At 35.6% G+C, this 24366-nt stretch overlaps 1 protein-coding gene across 3 annotated transcripts in view; it reads right to left on the reverse strand.

Annotated features, from left to right (window-relative positions):
* Asxl3 (ASXL transcriptional regulator 3) overlaps window positions 1–24366 on the reverse strand; it is a 205191-nt gene that overhangs the window by 132943 nt on the left and 47882 nt on the right. For all 3 annotated transcript variants that reach the window (XM_045135319.1, XM_045135320.1, XM_045135321.1), the window contains 2 exons: window positions 8536–8644; window positions 7179–7287 (listed from right to left, as the gene is read on the reverse strand). In XM_045135319.1, the coding sequence (XP_044991254.1) occupies window positions 7179–7287; window positions 8536–8644 (218 nt within the window). The remainder of the gene's footprint in view (window positions 1–7178; window positions 7288–8535; window positions 8645–24366) is intronic.

Genomic DNA, 24366 nt, shown 5'->3' on the forward strand with positions numbered 1-24366 from the left:
GAAACTCATGATATACGTATGTATGATGTTCAGAAAACAATGCAGACAAAACACTCATAAATCTCTGACTAAAATAGACCATAAAATCTGTAATATTTTCTTTTGGTGACATCAATCTATACTTCTATGGGCATAACTGGTCATGGGCTGTCAACAAAGATATATCAAGTGATTCACTAAATCACTCTTCAATCTCTAGAGCTCAACTAAAAAAAAATAGTTTAGTTTCTCAACTATATGCCAATTCTTATAAACTTGAGAGGCTATTCAGAAGTCAAAGAAACATATGCATAGTTCAGTGTCTCATAAACTCAATAATTTATAATAGCACTGTTTCTCACACTGTAATTTTTTACAACCAAACTTTAAAATAAAATAACATAAAACAGTCTTGTTTGCAAAGAATCTGTTTAACAGGCACTGAAATCTACCATAGGACTGTGACAGTGGTGGACAAGCAGCTGCCAACATCTCAACCATGAGATAAGTTTTTGCAAAATATTTTGCTCTCCCTCTACTTCTCTGCCTATCTCCCTAGTGGTATAAAAAATGGCAATTAATCTTCCTTACTTTGCTATAACTATGATTGCAGAGGTGGGTTCTTTCAATTGTATTAAGGATATCTTACCAATTAATGGTTTTATTTACCTCAATACTTCCCAATCTTTCACCTCCAAGGAAGAATAGGAGAGGGTGACTATAGACAGGAACAGATAGTAGGCCCCTCCCCTACTCCTCTTTCATTGCTTTTCTCTCCCTCTTCACCCTCACACCCACATTCACACATGTGGAAAATGATCTTTTAGTCCTCACCCTGATCAGATTTTCAAAATGTATTTGTACAGCTGTAAGAAGTATGACTATATTCATGGGAACCTCATGTTTGAACTTGCATTAGAGAAGAAGCCAGGAGATCCCCTAAAGCAGTTCAGTTTCCTGGAATTTGGAACTGACTTGTAAATAATCATGTGGTGTCCCACTCACTCCTTTGGTAAACCAAGGGTTCTCCTTTATTAAACTCTCAAGTAGATGATCAGAATGCATTAGGCTAATGTTGAGAAGACAACTTTATCTAGATTACCAGCTGATAATTCTTCACTGTGGTCCTATGCAGAATGTCAGAATAGTTAAAGCCTGATGTTGGTATTACATACACAAATATCTGGGGTAACATATTAAAGCTAATATGGTTACCTCATTTGTACCCAAATAAAATAAGAGAATCTATAACTATCACCTATATCATAGGAATGTTGTGAAGAATAAAGTTTACAAAGGCTGAACATAGCACTCAGTAGATTTTCCCTATGTAAGTTTGAAAAAAAAAGTACTCTGAGGGCAGGTTAATGGGCTACACACAGAAGTAAATGTACTTATGCAGACAGGAAATATGCTTGTCCTGCAAGATGCAACTGTGTTTTGCAATAAGATACTAAAGTGGGAAAGCCAAGAAATACTTAAGGAAATAAGCTATTTACTATTCTTTCAGTGATTTTCACCATAGCAATTTCTCTAATGCAACTTCAAAAGAGAGGCCAGGAAATCTAATTAGGTCACATTACCGAGGTATGTGTGGGTCTAAATTACTCTGTGAAGTACCTGTTCACCTGTCAAAGGAAGGGAATTTGCTTTTCCCCTTTGTGGCTTAATTATTGGATGAATGCTCTTATCCTATCTGCTCCCCTTGATCAATTACTAAAGACCTCTCTCTTCCCTGAAATTCAGGCTTAGTAATTAGCTAAATCTCCTACAACCTTCACATGTCTTTGAACAACTCCTTCACTTCATGGTCCACAAATACTAGATGGTTCCCATACACACCAACACCACAGACATAGCTGGGTGGGAGCGTTTGTCCTTTCCTTCATTCTTCATGCACCACTGGGTCTAGAAATGGGCTAGGCAACCAATGGTCTCCTCACCATTCCTTCTGACCATTCCGCCTCTGTTCCCCTTAAATGCCTCCAGCTTTGTGTCTCATTTCACTGCTGTGTGCTTTTCCTGACGAGACTTCAAAAACATCATTTCAGAGCTAGGGAGAAGGCTCACTGGGTAAACTGCTTGCTACATGAACATCAGGACCTGGGTTCAGATCCTCAGTACCCACAAAAAGCTAAAGTGGTATGGAAGCCCATCTGTAATCCCACCACTGAAAAGGCAGAAACAGTCTCTCAGTAGATCTCTTGGTTGTAAGTGAACAAAATCGAACTAAACTGGTAAGCTCCCTGAATTAGCAAACTCCAGGTTCAAAAAAATAAGGTTAGAAAGCAATCGAGGAAAATATTTGACCTCAACTTTTGGACCACACACATACAAAGACAAGCATGCATGCACATGCATACACACAAATGTGCACGCATATGTATGCAAACAGATACCCACACATACACATGTATATGACTCATACACACATGCAAAATTTAATTAAGTTTTAAAAGTTAGCATGTATTCACTCAAGACAGTGAGGATGCCAATAGGCCAGTAAAAGGCTATGTCCCAGTCCAACTTAGTGAACCAATAAATTATTGTGGTAACTGACAGGCAAAAACAGCAAGGATAAGTCCCCTCCAACCAACTTTTCAGCTTTTACATAGTAGGCACTGGTATCTGGGAAGAAGTGTGAGTCTCCCCTCTCCTTTCAATATTCATGAAGATTTTATGTTTTTCTTTATTTTATATAATTTATTATTTTTTATTAATCAGTTTTGCACTCAGTGAATACAGTCAAGTTGGTACCATTGTTAGGCTCATCCAACTTCTACCCCTTCTCCTTAGCCCCTCCTTGTTGAGGTATATGGGTCATGCATTGTGGAATTAGCCCACAGTTATGGGTAGGAGAAATGTCTCTGCTTATAATGATCCAACATGTGGCTCTGACATTCTTTCCGTCCCCTCTTCCGCAAAATTTCCCTGAGCCATGTTGGGTTCATTTTTGGTCTGCTTCAGTGATGAGGTGTTGGGGGCCACTGGGTATCTGGATATCGGATTTGGTAGGAGTTGATTGTTATATCATATACCACAGCCACCATTACTTTGTACACCTGTGTTCAAACACAAGCTAATGTTTCCTCCAGGTACACCCACCCCATCATGGCACTAAGCTAAGTAAGTTGGAACATGGCTCTCCATCCAGGCAACTCAATAGTGCACATAATGCCTAGCTATTCATGATGGCCTTAAACCGAGGCCCTTCTTTTATCTTGCTCCAGAAATGAATTTCATGCTAACCAAAATTCATACATTCTCACATCCTTGTGTTTCTCATTTTCTAAAACACCAAATTTAACAATTCTTTCTTTTCACATCAACCCCTCACACTCATATCAATCGCTACCATAAAACGCTTTGGAATCTCCTCCTTCTCCATTTCATATACCTTTAATTCCTTTATTCCTACCTAGCTTCATAAATCACATTCAGCAAAACTTTAGCTGCAATCACATATAACTGTGCATATGTAAGTGGTCTTGAAGAGTGCTTGGAAAACAACCATTCTGACTTATACTAAATTTAGTGTTAATAATCTTAGGAGTCATTTGAGTTAAATATTTTAAAAGCCTATGAAACATTTTTTCTCCTCCTTAATTATAGAAAAGTACCTACTATATCCTAACTAATGGACTGATTTCTGGTTTCACAGAGAAAAGTAAAGAAAACCAAACTTCTATGAACCCTACACTATATATATGTACTTACACGTTCTATGAACCACTATCCATATACATGCATGTGCATGCCTTCTATAAGCCCCTCTCTATGTACATACATGTACTCACTTTCTATGAGCCTCTCTCCATGTACATGCATGTCCATATCTTCCATGATCTCTGCTCCATGTACAATTAAGTTCTCACCTTCTAAGATCCCCTCTCCATATACAAGCACATACACACCTTCTATGATCCTCTCTCCATGTACATGTATATGCACAGCTTCTATAACACACTCTCTATGAAAATACATGTACATACATTGTAGTAGTCCTCTCCATGTTCATGATGCACACATATTCTATGAGTCCCTCTCTATGTACATGCTTGTACACACCTTCTATGAGCCCCTCTCCATGTATATGCATATATACACCTTCTATGACTGCTTTTCCATATATATGTATACCCACACCTCCTATGACTGCTTCTCCGTGTACACGTATATACACACATTCTATGAGTCCTTCTTCATGTACATGTATATACACATCTTCTATGAGCTCATTTCATGTATATGTATGTACACACCTTCTAAGAGCCTCTCTCCATGCATATGTATGTACCTACTTCCACTTCTACTGAAATACACTAATGTTTCCCACTTTCTTCTTCCCAGCACCTATCTATACTTAACCATTCACTTTCCTTAACTAGAATTTTCCTATTAGTAGACAATTATCCTAATATTTCTGCCTTTCTACCTTAAATCCCTGTAATCTTGACCAATATAACATATGGATATTTCAAGATACTGTATTATCTGGCTCCTATAACTTCTCTGACTTTGTATCTTACCAAAATCTCCCTTACTCATCAACTTCTTGCTGTTTGTGAAACATTCTAGATATGCTGCTACCTCAACGTCTTTCTAATTGCTGTTTCTTCTACTTAGAAATCTCAACCATTAAGTACTTGTTGTTCCACTTCATTAAGGCCATTTTAAGCATAAATCCTCACTCCAATTCTACTATTAATCATGTCTCGAGTCATATCATTTCCACTGCTACCACTGAATGAACTAAAAGTTTTGTATATTTGCATTGCATATTGTCTGACAACGAGTATAATTTCAACTAGTTTTGCTTTGGGTATCTATTTATAAGAATAGCAATACTGATAAGAATTGGCTCATGGAAGAATCTCAATATACACATTAAGAAAGGGACAAGAGATAGGAGAAAGCATGTGTACTTGCACATGCATGTAGCACAACATCGAGAATGATCTGAGAAGGACACTTCTTCAGACTGCTGAGATTGAAGATTATATTTTATATTTTTGGATGCTCTAAAGGCTGAAATTGCTATGTTTCCTGCTTTTGCCAAAGCAAAAGCACAATACAACCGGAGATATCAAAAAGGATAGAAATATAAAAGTTAAGTGAAGGCTGATAAAAATCTATAAATGAGTGTGCATTGCTTTCAATAAGACAAGAATCTGTGTTTTTCCATAAGTTCACAGGCTTGGCTGCAGCTAAGGTAGCAATGAAGCTATATAACCCTTCTGGGACATTATCAGAAAGCATGACATTTTAAAGGCAGGGGTGTTCAGTCAACATGTGGAATGGGCAGGGTGTCTCCTATGACTATTCATGAAATTAATACCTTTGGGTTATAAGTAAAATAGGATATTTCTGCAAGGACCTAAGATTTGTTTGTTTACAGATAATGTACTGATTCTTACGAATTCACTGTCATAGATTTTAATTACATAATCTTCCTCCCAAATCATGATCTGTGACCACTGGTTAAAATCAGTGGCTGAATGAAAGTGAGCACAGCAGGTTCTGTAGGAAAAAATATTGCAGTACAAAGCTATGCATCCCTGAAGAACCCCTATGCAGCTGCACTGAGAAACTCAAAAACAAGAGAGCAGGGAAAATTCAGAGGTGAAGAAATGTTCACATAGTATTCTGAAGGGTCCCTCATTTTTCAAAAGCCCTCAACATGAAACATGAAAACATCTGATATGGTTTGTTTCTGAAAAAAAAAAAACAAAAAAAAAAAACTACAAGCATAATTCAGAAAGGGGGAACCAAGAAACAAAGCTTGTAAAAAGCAGCAAATAAATCAGAATCCTACGGAGACCACAATCATTGACTCCCACTAGAAGCTCCCACTAGGCTTTAGCCAAAAGAGAGGTTACAACCCATCAAAATCTCTCTTAATTAACAATATACATCCCCTTCAACCTAGGCTGATCTCATTTTCCATTGGAGAATCTTTTTCTTTTTTAAAGGCAGCCAGAACTGAGGAGATAAACCATCCCTCACAATCAGCCAAGGCCCAGGGGAAATCACAGAGGACCTGCTGAGATGAGCAAGAGCGCTGCTTCAATGATGAACCTGACAACTAGTGCCTGGTGATGGAGACAGACACTGAGGGAACTCAAAATGTACTGAAGCAGAAATCCAGAACCTGCTGAGAGCTTAATACTAAAGTAGACTTAAAACACACCTGCCATGGCTCTGGGGATTTTTCAGAAGAGGGGGTGGAAAGACTGCAAGAGTCACAGAGGACGGAATATCCAGAGGCTTGCCCCCCCCCACACACACCTTACAATGACTGACTGATGCTCTCACATCTCATTTCCCATTACACCAGGAGGAATACCAGCAATCCCACTGGGAAGGGTCCTCATCAGAATGGGGACAGGGAGGAGGGAAATGATGGTACTAACACATGATGTGTCCATACAAAATTTCTACTTAATAAAAGCAGCAAATCAATTTAAAAAAATCACACTAACATGCTTAGTCCATCTACAGTAATAAAGTTGTTAGATACATCCTCTATAAGGAACCCTATTAAGAATTCTCTTTCACTTTGTGAGAGAAATATATGATGCAGTAACACTCCAGAAAATTATTCAGGGAAATAGACACTGATTTTAAAAAGTCAAGAAAGCAAAGAATTGAATGCTTTTCCTAGATGTTAACCTTTTAAAATAAAATGCATGGATAATAAATCTTAATAAATGATAAAATATACCAGAAATTCTATCTGTAATGGTAGGAAATTTTGTTAGCTACTTACTAAGATTAGGTATCAGTTTCATTTTATTTATCTATTTACTTGTTTGTGTATGTGTGTTCCTATGAGTGTGATTGCCCATGTGTTTAACATACTTGTGGCCAGAGGCATACATTGCAATTCTTCTTCAGTCACACTCTAACTTATGTTTTGATATAGGGACTCTCACTGGGCTAGGCACATCAATTAGGCTAGACTAGATAATTAGCAAGTCCTAGGAATTCCCTGTCTCTGCCAAGGAATGCAATTTCAACTCTGGGATTACATACATGACCACCATGACCAGTCTTTGTATCACCAAGCCCAGCTTTTATGTGGACACCAAGGATCTGAATGCAGATCCTCGTTGTTACACAGCAAACATTTGACCTAATGAGCAATGTACCTACGTTTTGGGAGTGAGGGCATAGACGCTGAAGCTGGAAACACTTACCCCCATTTTCCTCTCCTTTGGCACTGGCCTCTGCCATCTCAGTGCCATCCAGTTCTGTGTCACAGACTAGATCCAGTGTTTCCTCCTCTGGGCATGACGACTCCTCTTTCTATATTAGTTGTATAAAAAACATGATGATTTACTTGCATAAGGAACATAAAATCCTCCCAGAAATCTAAATTTTTATGAGCGGTACAAGTGATACATAATTTCAATACCAATTTACTTTATAAAATTTACTTTTATTGACAAGTTTATATATGTATATAATGATTTTGATCATAATCCCCTCCTGTTTTTTGATCCCCTCAGCAACTCCCTTCCACTGAACCTCTTTTCCCCAACTACATTTTAGGTGGAAAGAAGAAAAAATAAGAGATATTGTTTTGTTGATATTTTGGGAGGGCTGGGGGAACAACTTTATACAACCTATACAAATAAGAAAATTTCTTTTTGATATATATAGTTTACACTTTTTGTATGTTGTTCTTCCTGGTGTAAAACAATGAATTAACAACTCAGAATTTTGATCAGCAAATTAAGTACCTAGATATTTCAATAAACCATCTTTAAAAAATGATGAGTCCATGTTATTTTCTGAAAGACACATACTGGTAAGAACATGATGTAGCCTGGAGACAATTCCTATTTTCTCTGTCAGACATAAGTTTTGACATTAAAACCATAATATCAAAAGACATAAATATTAAATAATGATTACTTTGGCATTTATCTAAGTAGTACTTCTTCTAAGTTATAAAACGACAATTTATTATGATACATCATAAGCTGTTGTCATCTGGAATTCTGCTTTTCAGATTTTAATTCCCATTCTTAAAAGGAATTAGCTGTTCACTAAAATAATTCCACAAAAATAATTGTGACTCTGTTATTTGAAAAAACTTTCTTGAGGTAGTAATTTGCTGTCAAATGAGGAATCAAGTAAAATCACTCCATATTTAAGCAGAAAGGATGGATTTTTTTTCCAGAAGACAGCAAATCTCACAGGTGCAAAGCCAGTACATCAAATGACAGTCATGAAATCAAGAGTTTACAACAAGTGTGATCTCCTGGCTAATGACCCATGACACTCCTCCCATAAATTTTAAATAACCACAAATTTTTAAGGAAGTCATCACTATTTTCCATTACTCTAGAAGCACAGCTAATCTTTCCTTAATTAAATATATCATTGTTTATTTTTAATATGAAGTCATTCTGATGACATTTGAAAACATGTAAAATGTAAAAGGTTATTCAACACATCTCTCAAATCTAATTTTGTTGACTTCCATATGTTTGAAAAATGCAGGATAAATAATAAAAGTACATAGAATGTGCAGAAAATTCAACTTACTTTGAGGGCATAGAGGCCTGACTTCCCTGGTACCTTGAAGAATGTTCCATCCCCTATCCGAGTGTTAGTGTGAAGCATGGCATTCAAACAGGCTAACGGAGAGGTTCCACTAGGAAATAAAAGTGCAAGATGAGGGAAGCTCAGATGCAATGTCTGCCTCTTTAAAAAAAAAAAAGACCTTCTACATGCCTTTTAATAATATCCTCCCATCTTCAAAAACATCTACATCACAATAACGGGGGCAGGGGTTCATCTTTGCCACAGTTAATCAGATGCATCTGTTTTACAGGCTTTAGGCAAAAAGTCTCTCAAATTGAAATTTTGCTTTTATTTATAAAGCAACCAACACTGTGTATGAAAGGAACTGAAGCTCAAACTTTTCATGTGGTGTTAAGATTTTATAAAACAATGCTCTGAAGCCCTGGGTTTAAATACTACAGATGACTTGGAGGTTGCACTTGAATGGACAGGAAAAGAAGTTCAAGGGCAGTTCCATCTCAAAGGTTGAAAGGCAACAAAAGAATAAGAAGAAACCAGGGGATAACTGATTTGAAATTATAAATCTTCAGGCTACTCACAGGACAGCATTTCTCACATGGTAAAATAAAAATCTACACCTATATTCACTGTCTGTTATAGCTTCTATGGTGTGCCTGGGAGTTGTGTCCCGACAGTAATGCTCTGCAGTGAAAAAGCAAGTAAATGAATTGTGAAATAAGTATTTAAAAGAAACCTCCATTAAACTAATGACTGAAACTATCAGAGCACATATGTACAAACTTTGTTGGATTGCATTCATATCCTTGCAAAAATGATTATGAAACACACAATCCATACGCATTTATTGGGGTAAATCTCAGACCATTTTTGTGCTTTGCTTACACACTAATATTTTTGCAATATTTTACAATTATTGGTTTGATTTAATTATATTTCCACATTCCTTTTATTTCATTATATGCTAAAAGGTTAGTAGTTGGTCTAATCAATGTTGATGAGAAGCTGTGCCCCTCTCCTCATGCTCTATTTATAGACTGTTAAAACCAAAACATTCTGGGATATCTGTATCCTTTTATGTATCCTGTGAAGATACTGAGCTTTCAAACTTTGAATTTCTGTGTCAAAACATAATTTTGTGCTACTAAAGTTTCCTAAAAGCCAAGATTATCAACTCCCTTGCTTACTACGAAAATTTACCAGGAATATGAAACAGACACATTTGCTAAGTTGCCAGAATGTACACAATGGTTAGCCTCCTCTCATATGCATTCTGGCCATAAGGCATAGAAGAATTAGAGAAATATGAATCCTCTATTATTTTAGGAAGGGGCTTCTCTGTGCCAATGCATAAATGTGATTCCATTGCATTTGACAGAAAACAAGATTCCCAATGTAAATTTGGTCATAGAACAATGCAGTTGAATCACTGACATACACGAGGTAATAGCGTCACGTGCTCTTGCAACATTTTTCCTCCTGACGTTTCTGGAGCTAACAGACCTCCTTTCATTATTTTCCCTCACAAAAGATAATTGCTCATATTTAAGTGGGTCCAGGCATACCTATGAAGTAAAATATATTCAAGTCCCAAACATGTCTATGAGTTACAGCTAAATAATGCCATGCATGTTATAATGAGCACTGCAAAATATGTATTTCTATAGTACACTCTTCAGACGAAAGCTGCCAATGGTTATGCCAGATTTCTGGAGCTTTAAATTAGTAAAACTGTCAAAGATAAAGACTTTCTGAAGGAAATTGGCAAGAAGATGTTAACACAATAAGTAATATAGAATCAAATACATGAAAATGGCACAATTCAGATTTTAAAAGTATAACTTAAGAGAATTTCTCACCTAACTTGAAACCCCACAATGCTCTTCCTGTCCTTGATTCCTAAGTTCCTCATGAACTAAATTCCAAGAATTCAGATTTAAAATATTTCAAGGGGGGGTACAGATTTAAAGGCAAGTAAAATTACTGAACAAACCCAGCATCCTTTATATTTTCTTAGATACATTTATTTGTATAGGATATATTGCCTGGTAAGCAGTGGTTTGATGGCGTGGTTACTGTCCACAAATGTGCAAAGTACCCAGCTTCATACAGACAATAAGCTCTTTTGAGTATGAGTATATTGTTAAATCATATTGTTCTATTTTCTCAATTCCATAGACTAGAAAACTTGGACTTCTTTTCATGAAAACAGCATGGTTATTAACTGTTAGGTAGCAGGAATAAATAATAGCTTTATTTATATAATTCTATTTTATATATTAATAAAAGAAGAATTATCAAGTAAAACTCTATATTTAAAATATTTAACTTTGACTATGAAAAGAGATAAAATAAATATGTTTTCAATCTGTTTCCTCAGAATCATGATCATCTATGTAATATTTCTTTTCAATTTCATCAAAAACATGCTTGTTAAAGTTAATGCAAAAGTCAACCCCTCAGCTGGAATGCAAAATTAAAGTTCTGTAACAAAATATTACATATATATTAATAAAAATCATTTTGACAAAATGTACCAGTAATTCCATGAGCTACTTACTTCCTAATATGATGAATTGGAGGAATCATGATATCCAGATTTATGAAAAGAAAACAAAGAAAAAAGGAAAAAGAAAGTTAGTTTTCTTGCATAAAACAGAATTTATTTTAATATTTCACTAAATGGAGCAATGTTCAGGAACTAGAATAAAGTTTTACATTTGGCGCCAATGGAAGGTTGGGAGGGGAAATAGGATGTTAGACTACAAGGTTCTGGGTTGCTTCCCCAATATGTCTATAACGTTTCTACTTTGTTCATTGCACACATGTATTTCCATTTGATAAATGCAATAAGAAATAACAAAGCAGGGCAATATTTTCTTCCAGTTTTTTTTTTCTTTCATCCCTTATAACCACGCCCTTTCCTATACACCTGCCAGGATGGATATACAGCTTACTCTACTTATTGGAGCTTTCCCCATGGAACATAAGGATATGGAACCTTTCAGATTTGTTTTCATTTCCCACAACTCCTGAAGCAGAACAGGGGTGGAATTTGGAGGCAGGAGAGCAGGCATAATTTAAACTGTCTAGACATCAAAGAACCCCCCAGAGACAATTTAAAGAGCTCCAGTGCTATGTAAAATACAGAAAAAAAAAACCTTGTCTTTATATCATCGAATTTCTGATGGAACACATAAAATTTTGCTAACACTGAATATCTGTAAAGGAATGGACAGCCTATCTATTTAAGTAATCTTAAAAACCAGGAAGAATACTGGGAAATGTGATTGAAAGGATATTTACAGGCAAGACAAATAATTACCACCATTATGGGGAAACTTAACATAGAAAATATTTTATAAGACACTAATGTTTAAGTGACACAAATCTTACACTATTTTATTACATTAATGTAGTTAACAAAAATGTGGGATGGAAGCTATTTCCTATAAATATCTTTAAATGAGAATATAAAAAGCTAATCTTAGGCAATATGAGTCTAAAAACCCAACAAATTTAATGAATAAGGGGAGGTACTAGTATCACAACAGCATTGGGCTGAGAGCTTTAATATAAGCAGTTGTACACTCACTCTCCTTCAGACAAGACTGAATAATAGCTCCTTTTATGTATCCCTTCAATTAGTGTTGAGAATATATCTTCATTCTAAAGGATATACTCTTAAGAATAAATTAGTGGTATCTGGGGAACCATAGATTTTGAATGTGAAAATAGGATCCTTGCCTTTACTTTGTAAAAATTAAACTGTTTTCAGCCCAAATTTGTGATCTTATACTTCACAAACTTTTAAAGTGTTAAAAATAAATAATGCACCCATGGATATATTTGGTTATCTGGTTACATACTCAATGGGCCCGGCCTTGACAGCACAAAAATGTAGCCACTTTGACCAGTGAATAACAATAACTTCTAAAATTACAAATGCTGTGTATTTAATTTAAAATCAAGAACAAAGTACTTCTTGCTGCTATAAATATTGCTGCTAGCATAAAACCCTAGAAACACTAGAAATAAATCCTCTGCTATAAACTAGGTTTGTGTTATCTGTCCTTTCTAAATAATATATGTATGCATGTAAATTATGTATAAAGTTTTATGCTATCTGATAATATGTGTATGTAGGTAAAATACATATGAAATTATATGATTTCTAAATAATGTCAGCACAGAATGTATATAATACATGACCTACAAAAACCCTGAAATTTGATTTTGTAGATCAGAGTACCAAGCCTCATGATTCATGTTAGAAAGCACTGGAGTTCAGAGTGAATACTTAGACGTGAGGAATCATAAGATTAGCATTCAGAAAAATACAAAAATAAATAGGAACAAAGTCAATTCAAATGAAAGATGGGTCAGTTGTCAAAGAAAAAGGTACTTTAACATTTCTATGTGAACCTAGTTGCTGATGTATTTTTCACAATCTTGAGTGTGTAAGGTAATGAATGAGTCCATCATTGAGCAACATTCTCAGACCTTTTCAAAATTTTCAGTATTTCGTACAATTCAATATTCAGTATTCACTAAGGTAAAAGGAGAAATGTAGTTTTAGTAGTCCTTTTATCAGGTGGAGATATTCAGGCAAAAGATCATTAATAAATAACATATTAAACAAATGAATTCTTAAATTGTGAAAAAAATCAGATTTCAAATTTTAACATGTAGCTCTGGCTATCTTGAATTATATTTAAATATTCTTCTTACATATATAAATAGATATTTGAAGTTGGACTTTTTATCTACTGTATAGAAACTACCCACCAAAAGCAACTAGTAGATAAACTATAGTAACTCAAAGCTCATTATTTTCATATTTTGTCTTAAAAAAATAAACAAAAAATCTCAAAACATTAGCAATATAAGTCCAATAATTTACTTGTTATTAGTTTATATAAGCATCTATAAGGGCATTAATCTCCAAATAAACACTAATGAGGTATATAATCTTTCCTAAAAATTATGAAGAATCTTGACCAACAGGCAAGATGGCCATAGTTGATCATAGACATCCAGGAGACTATGTGCCATAAACAGAGCTTATATTGGCAATTGTTCCTCTGCTTGAAGTAAGTATGCCAGGATATGACACATATCTGCCTTATTATTAGCAGTAGTACAGTACCGTGAGTAAGACTGTGGGCTCTAGCACTGGTCCATCTAAGCACACCAGGGTAGACCATTTAGTATACACATCATATTTGATGTTCGCTTTCTTTATCTAGATTCTTCAACCATACAATGTGAGCAGTAAAAGTTAATATACCATAGAGGACTATTCTGAAGATTAGATGAGTAAAAATGTGTAAAGCATTGAGGTTAAGGTGTGGCATGATCTAAGGGCTCCAAGAATATGAGCTATTATTATAATACTATAGTTATAATACTATAATACTATTATGATACTATAATTATCACTCAAAAGAAATCAACATCTAAAAGGCCATAGAATGGGAAGTTGAAAGAAATTAGCATTTCATAGCTTATTTGAATAACTGGCAAAGTACATACAGATTTTTTAAATCTGTATAAATACATTTCATCTCAAAAAAATTTCATCTCATTATCAAAAATAAGTAAAGACAAAGCATCGAGAATACCCTTTGTCTACTATCTATCCCATATCAACACTGAAAATAAGTGAAGAGTGGCTGAGGAGATAGCTTTGTTTGTAAAGTGCTTGCCTTGCAAGCCTGAGGACCTAGGTTTGAACCTCCAGTACTCACTAAGTGTGATGGTACACAACTGTACTTCCAGAGCTGGGGAGGTGAAGAAAGGTGACCCTTTTTGCTCATTGGTCAGCCAATATAGTCTAATCAGTGAAGTCCAGGACAATGAGAGACCTTACATTAAAAAGACATGGGCAGGAGCCGGGTGTGTTGGCACACACCTTTAATTCCAGCACTTGGGAGGCAGAGGTAGGAGGATCACCAAGAGTTTGAAGCCACTCTGAGACCATGTACATAGTGAATTCCAGGTCAGCCTGAGCTAGAGCAAGACTCTGCCTCGAAAAACAAAAACAAAGAAAGAAAGACATGGACAGTGTACCTGAGGATAACACCCAAAGTTGTTCTCTAGCTTCCACACACATTCTCACATATATGTACACCACATGCATACACAGATGCTAAAAAGAAAAGCAGAAAGATAGAAACAAACCTCCATTACTATATTTACCACTAATCAAAAGCATCAGCATCCTATCTAGGTCTTTTGCAGTGTTTCCTATATCCATTAGTTACCATGAATGTAAGCAGGATTCCCAGCTTTATACTTGAGACTAAGGTTCAGAGACTAAGAAATGTACTGAAGACCAGCATCAACTAAGGGACAGAGTTAAAATCCAAATTCTTTCTTGATTTTAAAGCTCGTGCCTATTCCACTGCCATACATTCTCCCCACTCAATTGCCTCCTCCACTTATTCAACCTGAATATGAAAAGAAGATTTAGTACTTGGAGGAAACACAAAGAGAAGCCAGATGCATAAGGCAATCACATCCCCTGAGTTGAGTTCAAATGTTATAAAGAGCTGGGCTGCAGAAGATGACTCTGCTCATGGTTGATAATGCTATTCATGAAAATTAAAAAAGAATTTGCAGAGAATTCAGACTTATAATTGAGATGCCTCTGTGGAAATAGATCATTAAAGAAAAACAAACTATTCATTGAACAAACATTTATTCAAACACTATATATGTCAAAGTAATCTTGAAATAAATTTGCACTCTAACAGTGCTTTGCACATAATAGAAATGTATGCTGAGCTGAATTGAATTTTCTGAATACCTATGATAGGACAGGGGACTTGTGAGAAATACAGCCTTGAGGCTTGTTACAAACCAGTGGAAAATCATTTGGAATTTAAATAGTGCCCTAGTTTATCCCAAGAAGATCACTAGACATGGTCATGTGTGCATTTTGCCTATCTTCAACTCCAAATGTTGTGACAGTCAACCCTGGCCACTGGTGGCTATTTGGGACTTTATACAACAAACACTATTTCCCCACTCAGGGAAACCAAGGAAGGTACTCCAATTACATAAAAATATATCTTCCAAAATAAAATTGCATATATTATAGAAAAGATAGCATATGCAGTGTGATAATGACCTATTAAAGCATTGTTGTGTAATATATTCTACTTGTAGCTAACCAGCCTCTCCCATTGTGTCAGCAGTTAATACTGGACTAGTCTTCACACGTCTGTGGAGTGAAAAGTAAGCCATGCTCTAAAACCTATTGTCAAATGACCCTGGGAAACAACCTGCCATATGCTTTCCTCTGAAAACACCAAACACATCCGCAATGCACATGAAAACCTCTCAACAATCCTTAACTCTATTCTCAGCCACATGTAAAAGAATTCTCCATACTGTAACATTTAGCAATGTCTCCTGATGTGATATGCCAAAAATTTCCATGAGTCAATCCAGCCTATATTGTTTAAATCATCAAAACAAAGCATATAAAAACCATGCTCTCAGGAATGTTTAATCTTACTAGCCAAAACTTGCAACATTATTTTTTAGAATATGCAAAACATCTATTTTGCCATGAAAACAATATGAGGCAATGATTTTTCCTCTGTGCAAATTTATAAAATTCAAGGAGAGAAATAAGAACATCAAGGAACACTGAAAAACACATAAATAGTAACTATGTAACTGAAAATGTCATGTTTTCAAAGCTACACTACTTAACAGATAAGATGTAGAGGAAAGCATCTCTTGATTCTCAACTGCTTTTCATGAGCCATGACCAAAACATCTAATTATTCCAGTAATTTTACTTCCACAAACCCTCACCAAAGCTCATCTTCAAATTTTTACCTTTGAACAACCTAATTCAATTTTTGTCTCCATACTACTAAGAAAATTCTCTGTCTCTCTGTTTTCAACATGTTCTAGCTCTATATTATCCTGCACAGTTAGCCTAATAATTTTCCTACTGAAGATAAACCAACAGCCAGAAGACACAAAAACTATACCAATTTGATTCCTTCTTAGGCCATACTATTCAGATACTTAAAAAAATATTTTAAGCCGGGTGTGGTGGCACACGCCTTTAATCCCAGCACTTGGGAGGCAGAAGTAGGAGGACTGCCATGAGTTCAAGGCCACCCTGAGATGACAGAGTTAATTCCAGGTCAGCCTGGACCAGAGTGAGACCCTACCTCAAAAAACCAAAAAAATAAAAATAAATAAAATAAAAGTCTGTTTTTATCACTTTCCACTAAAGGAAATGCAAAATCCTCATACCAACAGTTGATTGCCATTAATGCACTTGGCATCAATCTCACATTCATCAGACCATCTGTAGTATTATACAAATAAGTCACCGTGCCTTTGGATTTCCAACTCTCTGCTTTGGCACATTAGGACCTAGAACCATTACTATCTTCAACCATGTTTCACTTTATCATTAAATACTTTTTGTTAAAGATTTTACCACCACTGGCATAGTGATTCACACATATCCCCCTTCCTCTAGAAAAATAGTGACACTTTGTGTCTTTCCTATGTCTTGGCCTGAAAAATATTTTACCTTTGACTTGCCTGCCCTGATTACTTCCAACGAATTTTAAAATTCTATGTGGGAAAAATCCATTTTTATATTTGTATTGCCTTATAAGCCACCTTTACTTACTCAGAAGATCTTTATTGCTACAAAACTATTATCATCACTTCATCACTGAGCTGCAAATACACACACACAAAAAAAATGCAAAGGATAACATGAGTATTTTGTGGGGGGGTTATATGAGGTAGGGGTGGTCTCAGGCTGGCCTTGAACTCACAGCAATCATCCTACTCTGCCTCCCAATGCTCGGACTAAAGGTGTTTGCAACCATGCCAGGCTAAGAGTATTCTTTTTAATAAACTCATTACTACAATCCAATCTTCCTACCATTTATCTAGCAATATATCTGTGGTGCATATCTTGTGATTGTATATACAGCAGTCCTTTCTTTTAGGAGCAATCCTTCTTTATTAATGTGACCCCAATGTAGGAATTAATGATTTCCCTAACAGGAAAGCGGGGCAAACTAAACTATCTTCCTGGTCATGTTGACCAGGAGTTTTGAGTATTTTGGCGGGGGGGTCATTAAGACAAAAATGCAGACATCAGGCTTAAATTATTTGCAGTAGGAATATCAGACACAGCCTGCTGAGAATAAAACTAGCCAGATCCAAGTAAAAGCAAACATGGAAAGAGAAAGGGGGTAAAAAGATGTCCCTTGAACTTCTGCATCAAGTTTTAGTCCTGTTGAAGACAAACCCACCAGGTGCCCACATTAAATAGGCCTATGAATAACATGATTTTGGCATCTGACTAATGATAGAGTGGCTGATACAAACTGACTTGACTTTTCCAAGTTCATTTCCTTATCTGCTACATGACAAGTTTGAACGGGGTCTTCTACTAACCGCTTTCTGGTTAACAGTATCACTCCCAGCTTCCCAAAGTTTATTTCTATTGTGCTCCCATCTGCATGCTTCCCTCATCTTCAATGCCTTTGCTTACAAAAAACAAATTGCCTCTCTTGCCCATCATAACCTTCTTCTGCCCAGTGGGCACTGCTACTTATGCTTCCATGGCAGCCTTTAGTTCTGGCCACTTTAGTGACCATTGTTTGTGGTAACTGACTGATGGACAACTTTGAATCAATTAGTGGTTCACCACACTCCCTTTATGGGGCTCTGCCAGCCTTGAACACCCAGAAAAGGCTTGTTAATAATGGAGCATCTAACAGTTTACCGATAGAACAAAACCAAAAGTTTGGTGATTTCAAGAATTGGCTGAGGCTACCCAGACAAGGGGGTGACAAAAGACTCCACTGAGGATAGAAACTGATGTAATCAAGTTGGAAAGACATCGGGTAAAGTCCAGCGGGGGGAAAAAAAATGCATGCAATTCCATTTATCGGTATGAACTCCAAAAAGATGAAATTTTTTTTTTTGAGGTAGGGTCTCACTCTAGCCCAGGCTGACCTGGAATTCACTCTGTAGTCCCAGGTTGGCCTCAAACTCACAGCAATCCTCCTAATTCTGCCTCCTAAGTGCTGGGTTTAAAAGCATTTGCTACCACACCCAGCCCAAGATGAATACTTTTATAAAGATATAAAAATTTGTTACAGGGAAGAAAACCTATAAATATTAATTAGATTTAAGTTATGAATATAGATACATTTTTTCAAGGTCTTCCTAGTACAAGTACGAAATCTCAACTATAATAATACATGGCAAATCTTTAAGGCTGGTTACCTGTTAGGAGTAAGAGAAGGAACTCAAAGAAACTTCAGCAAAAATTTCTGCTAGGCTTTATTTGAAACATATATGAAGCAACTGTGACATGTTCACAGCTGGTTTCTATTGGTCTGTAGATATTCTGCTGTGTTTTCAAAGTAGAAAATAATTTTACTGACAATTTGTCTTCCAATTCTATCACATCCCCCTTGATTTAATTTTTGTTGATCATTATTTTATGAATGAAAAGAATGTCTCTATGGAAGGTGTAAAAATACATCATTCTCTCCAGTTAAAAGTCCTTTCAGGGTTGGAGAGATGGCTTAGCAGTTAAGGTATTTGCCTGAAAAGTCAAAGGATCCCAGTTCAATTCTTCAGGACCCATGTAAGGCAGATGCATAAGGGGGCACATGCAGCTGGAATTCACTTGCAGTGGCTGGAAGCCCTAGCATGCCCATTCTCTCTCTCTCTTTCCCTCTTTCTCTCTCTCAAATAAACAAATGAAATATATTTTTTAAAAAGTCCTTTCAACTCCCCCACTGTGTTCTGAGGTTAATGACTACTAAAGAGTTATCATGTTTTATTTCCCATACTTTTATTTACATTCATATATAATATGAATATAATCATAATAATCTATAGATTGAGGGTATTTTTTCAATGCATAATCACATGTATGATTCTGCACTTAACATGATTAAGAGATTATTCCCAAAGAGAATTTTATGTTTTTGACCTCTAAGAACTCTTAGGTTTTTTTAATAATGTACATATTATATCACTACTTAAATGTTTGTTTGTTTTCATATCATTTTACATAGTGATTTCTAAAGACATTGACACACATGCATTCTACATGAAACTATCTTTCTGGAGTAAATTTCAAAAGCTGAGTTTTTAGCTTGAAAGGTATATTAAAAATTATTAGCTCCCTGGTAATGAGAATGCCTAGGCATTGGATGATAATCCAATCAAATGTGAGGATGAAAATGTCACTCCTTACAGAAGGAAAAGCATGGAGGACAAATGCATGGACAAGACAGAACTTCACAGGCAAGACCATGACTGGTTGTCATTTCCACAGTCATGACAATGTAGAGAATAGGGATCCAATTCCAGAGGGAAGGTGTACATCACATCATGGTACATGAGGTGTAGAAACACAGCAAAGTTGATACTTCAAAAAGGAGACAAAAGTGTGCCAAAGATTATTCTAACATCCATCAGCGCAAGAGAAGATCTAAATTGAGTCAAACTCAGAAGACAGACAAGTGAGGAACCTTCACTATTTGTTTGCAGGGAAGATGGTAAGAGCTTCTCTGGGCATTGGTTATTGTATAGAGATGTGCATAAAAAGTCAAAAAGAGAACATTAGGGAGAATATAGAAGACTTAGATTTATGGCACGTTCTTGTTTGACAAACTTGAGACCCTGGCTTCCATCTCCAGCCACAAGCATGGAAAGAAAAAGCCAGTGGAAAAAGATGTTGACTAAATATGTGAGGTGGTGGAGGGATTTAGAAATTGTTTCATACCCTAGGGGTGAAGTGTGGTCTACTTAATTAAGGTGGGCAATATGAACAAGAAAATTCATGACAAACATGGTAATGTTTGTTCTGGACTCATTATAGAAATGCATCCAAATTTGAGATGCACACCTTTATCACAGAGTCAATGATCAGCCATCAACATGCAAGGACATTTAGAATGGCACACCTAAGTCACACCATCTACTATAAAACAGGCAGATAAAAATTACTCACTAGAGCTTATTATACACCAAACCTCATAAAATTACATCAACAAATATTCCTGAGATCAGAGAAAGAAAAATGTTACTTAAATGTCACTATATTATTATTAGATATCTTCTGGTGTTGGCATGTGATTGTTTTTGAGGCAATAATAAATTTCAATACATCAATAAAAATAATCTATTAATAGATCTTGCCAGCAAGAACTTAACATACTCTTCATTTTTTTAAAAAGGTAATACAAGTAGAGGATGGAGAGATGGCTTAGCAGTTAAGATGCTTGCATGTGAAACCTTAGAACCTAGGTTAGTTTCCCCAGAATCCATGTATGGCAGATGTACATGGTGGCACATGTGTCTGGAGTTCACTTGTAGTGGCTAAAGGCCCTGTAGCACTCATATTCTCTCTCCCTCCCTCCCCCCTCCCTCCCCCTCTCTCTCTCTCACACACACACTTTCTCTCTATCTCCCTCTCTAATAAATAAATATAAAAATATTAACAAGTAATACAAGTACATAACAAAACAATTGATGAAGAGAAAACTTACTCAAAAATGTCAATCCCTCAAAATATATAAGCATTTTATATGGTTTCATCTAATTTATTCTAGGGCTTTTTTTCTTATTTTAAATTTATAATTTACCTATATATTATACATCAATATTTAATTTTATGATAAACTCTTCCCAACAACAAGTAAAATTAATAAAATACTGAATATCTAGAAATATTTTATCAGCTTGCTTCATACAGTGGTCTTCAATCTGGCTGTTTATTAGAATCTTAAGGGCATGTTTAAAAATACTAACTTCAGGGCTGGAGAGATGGCTTAGCAGTTAAGCGCTCGCCTGTGAAGCCTAAGGACCCCGGTTTGAGGCTCAGTTCCCCAGGTCCCACGTTAGCCAGATGCACAAGGGGGCGCACGCGTCTGGAGTTCGTTTGCAGAGGCTGGAAGCCCTGGCGCGCCCATTCTCTCTCTCTCCCTCTATCTGTCTTTCTCTCTGTGTCTGTCACTCTCAAATAAATAAAAAATAAAAAATACTAACTTCAAAGACCCATTCCATACCATACCTGTTTAGTAAAACAATCTCTAAGGGAAGCCCAACCATTAGCATTTTCTTAAATCTTTTCAAGTAAAAAACCTCTAAAGTATGTCTTTTACTCATAATAAAAATAAGCAATAATATAACTCTCTTAATTAATATAATCAAGAATAATTTTTAAGATATAATTACAGAGGTAAAATTAATAACTCACAAGATATAGATTATCTAATGACCTTTTGCAAAGAATGACAATGAGTGTTGAATGCATTGTTTTGGTTCATACCTTCACCAGTAACCACTCAGCAGGAAGCATCATGTGACTTTAATGCAGAGTGCATGGACTAGTTACCTTACCAGATAAATAAGCACAAGACTATTACCAGAGTTTATTTTAACTTTTAATAGTCTGACTACAAAGACCATATTCTTATCCAAATATTAGCTTATTCTTTGGGTTTTCTGCACTGGCATACGTTTCTGTTCATGTCCTTGGGTCAATAAATTCTAAGGTCCTAGTTTTTCCTTATAATTTTAATAATTTTATATAATTCCTTTCATAACTTATAGCTACAGAAATGATTTTCCTATTAATGTAGATAAAATGTTATATTTTTTTCTAATCCTCCAATTATATGAGTTTTTATATGTTATTTTTCTATTACATCTGTATCTTTTTCAACATAAAACACACTTAACACATTGCAAGTTCAATAAAAATGTCTTATTTGCAATGGCTCTCCACAGTTCAGAAAGAGTAGAGTTCTCTGTCCATTACTTCATGTTGGATTCCTTTTCTCTTTCCTTCTCTGGCAGTAAGCAGAATGTCAAGATAATTCAACACATGGGCTGGAGAGATGGCTTAGCAGTTAAGCACTTGCCTGTGAAGCCTAAGGACCACGGTTCGAGGCTCAGTTCCCCAAGTCCCACGTTAGCCAGATGCACAAGGGGGCGCACGCATCTGGAGTTCGTTTGCAGAGGCTGGAAGCCCTGGCGCGCCCATTCTCTCTCTCTCCCTCTATCTGTCTTTCTCTCTGTGTCTGTTGCTCTCAAATAAATAAATAAATAATTTTAAAAAATATTTAAAAAAAAAGATAATTCAACACAGAATTTTGCTGGCAGTGAAAAAATATTTACCTTTAAATGTTTGATAAAGGAAATGCCTAAAAATAACTCTACTTATCATTGATATTAAGATTGGCCTTCATATCACAAGCCAAACACCAATTTAAGTTAGCCTGCCTCTTCCTTTGTCCACTTACATTCTCAAGGTATCTTATTTAGTGCTGTCTTCTTCTTCGATAAGAACTGGTATTTAACGCATGACTATATTTAATAAACACAACTTTCCTTTAAAATGTTCTTGGCTAGGAAGTAATTTGTGGAATCCAAACATAGTTTGGTTTCTTTTTAGAATGGCATGAAATACATGTGTACATTATGGACAGAATTATGAGTGTAAAAGTTCTATTTTATAAAAGGTCTTACTACACTGTAAGACCTCATGGAAGCAGTGTGCTTTGGAAAGGAATTGTTGGAAGACTAGTTAAGTGTCCTTCCTTAGAATCAACACCTAAACATACATCTTACTTATCACCAATAAAAATCAGAAGTAATTCTTGTGCTTCTTGCTTTAATTTCATCCTCAGGGAAATATGATTTCTAAGAGGCATCAGTTGGAAGCAGTGATTACAAAAATAACTTGGATTTGGTACATGCCAATACTAATGGTCTTAAATATGGGAGAAGAGATAGATGCCCAGTAAGATAAAGGTCAGGATGGACATGATCAATTTAAATTCTTAAAGAGATAAAATATGTCAATCTACTATTCTGGAAAAATATAAAATTATACCTGTACATATAGTAATGATCTAGAAAACAATGCTAGTAGTAGTTATATAAGTACTAATATTATATGATAATTTATAATGATAAGTACCTTCTTTAGGAAAATATGCAGGCCGATGACCCATGAGGTAAAATGTATATTTAGACAAAGAAAAATTTCCTATACATTATGTGACAACCATATCCACATTTCAACCAAGTTTGCAAAGATTTCCTTCCCCCCAGCATAACAACTAACACTAGTAGGAAAAAAGGAGAGAACAATATGTAAATGAAATCAGGGTAGAAATTTTTTTTTAAAGGCAAACTAAGGTAGAAAACCTCAAGTTTCTACTTAGCTGACTAACTGAAAACTGGTTAAATAAATTAAAGTTGTGCAAAACACTTTATGTAAAAATAAGCGGTCCTTCTTTCTTCCTTCATTTTGTAATATTTATAAAACCACAACATGGAATATCATAGCTCTGGCCACTTATAAAATATTTAAGTACAGCTCCAGCCCATTCATTTAGCTTCATTTAATGTTACAGTGGTTTCATACTGCCACTTACTTAAAAGCTTTCAAGAAAGGGTTTCTTGATATGTCAGTCACCTAATTGCATGAAAACAATATTTCACTTAACAAAATTTAGGAAATCTTACAGTGCTGCATCCAGCTATCATAGCTACTTCATGGGTCACTATGACTGCACTGATGTTAAACATAATTACACTTAAAGAGCTTTAAATTTTTTTAGGAGGGTGAGGAATGGACATGTTTCCTTAAGAACCAATAATGTAAGCAATATCAGCATCCTGACCAAGGATAGCAATGACAACTTCAGCATTATAAAATGCCTTCCAATTGCCAAATGACATTTAATAAGCACAGAAACAATAATCTATTTGGCTTTTCCAGAAAATGATCTATTACTA

This window comes from Jaculus jaculus, chromosome 15 (genome assembly GCF_020740685.1).
Source record: "Jaculus jaculus isolate mJacJac1 chromosome 15, mJacJac1.mat.Y.cur, whole genome shotgun sequence".
Taxonomy (NCBI): domain Eukaryota; kingdom Metazoa; phylum Chordata; class Mammalia; order Rodentia; family Dipodidae; genus Jaculus; species Jaculus jaculus.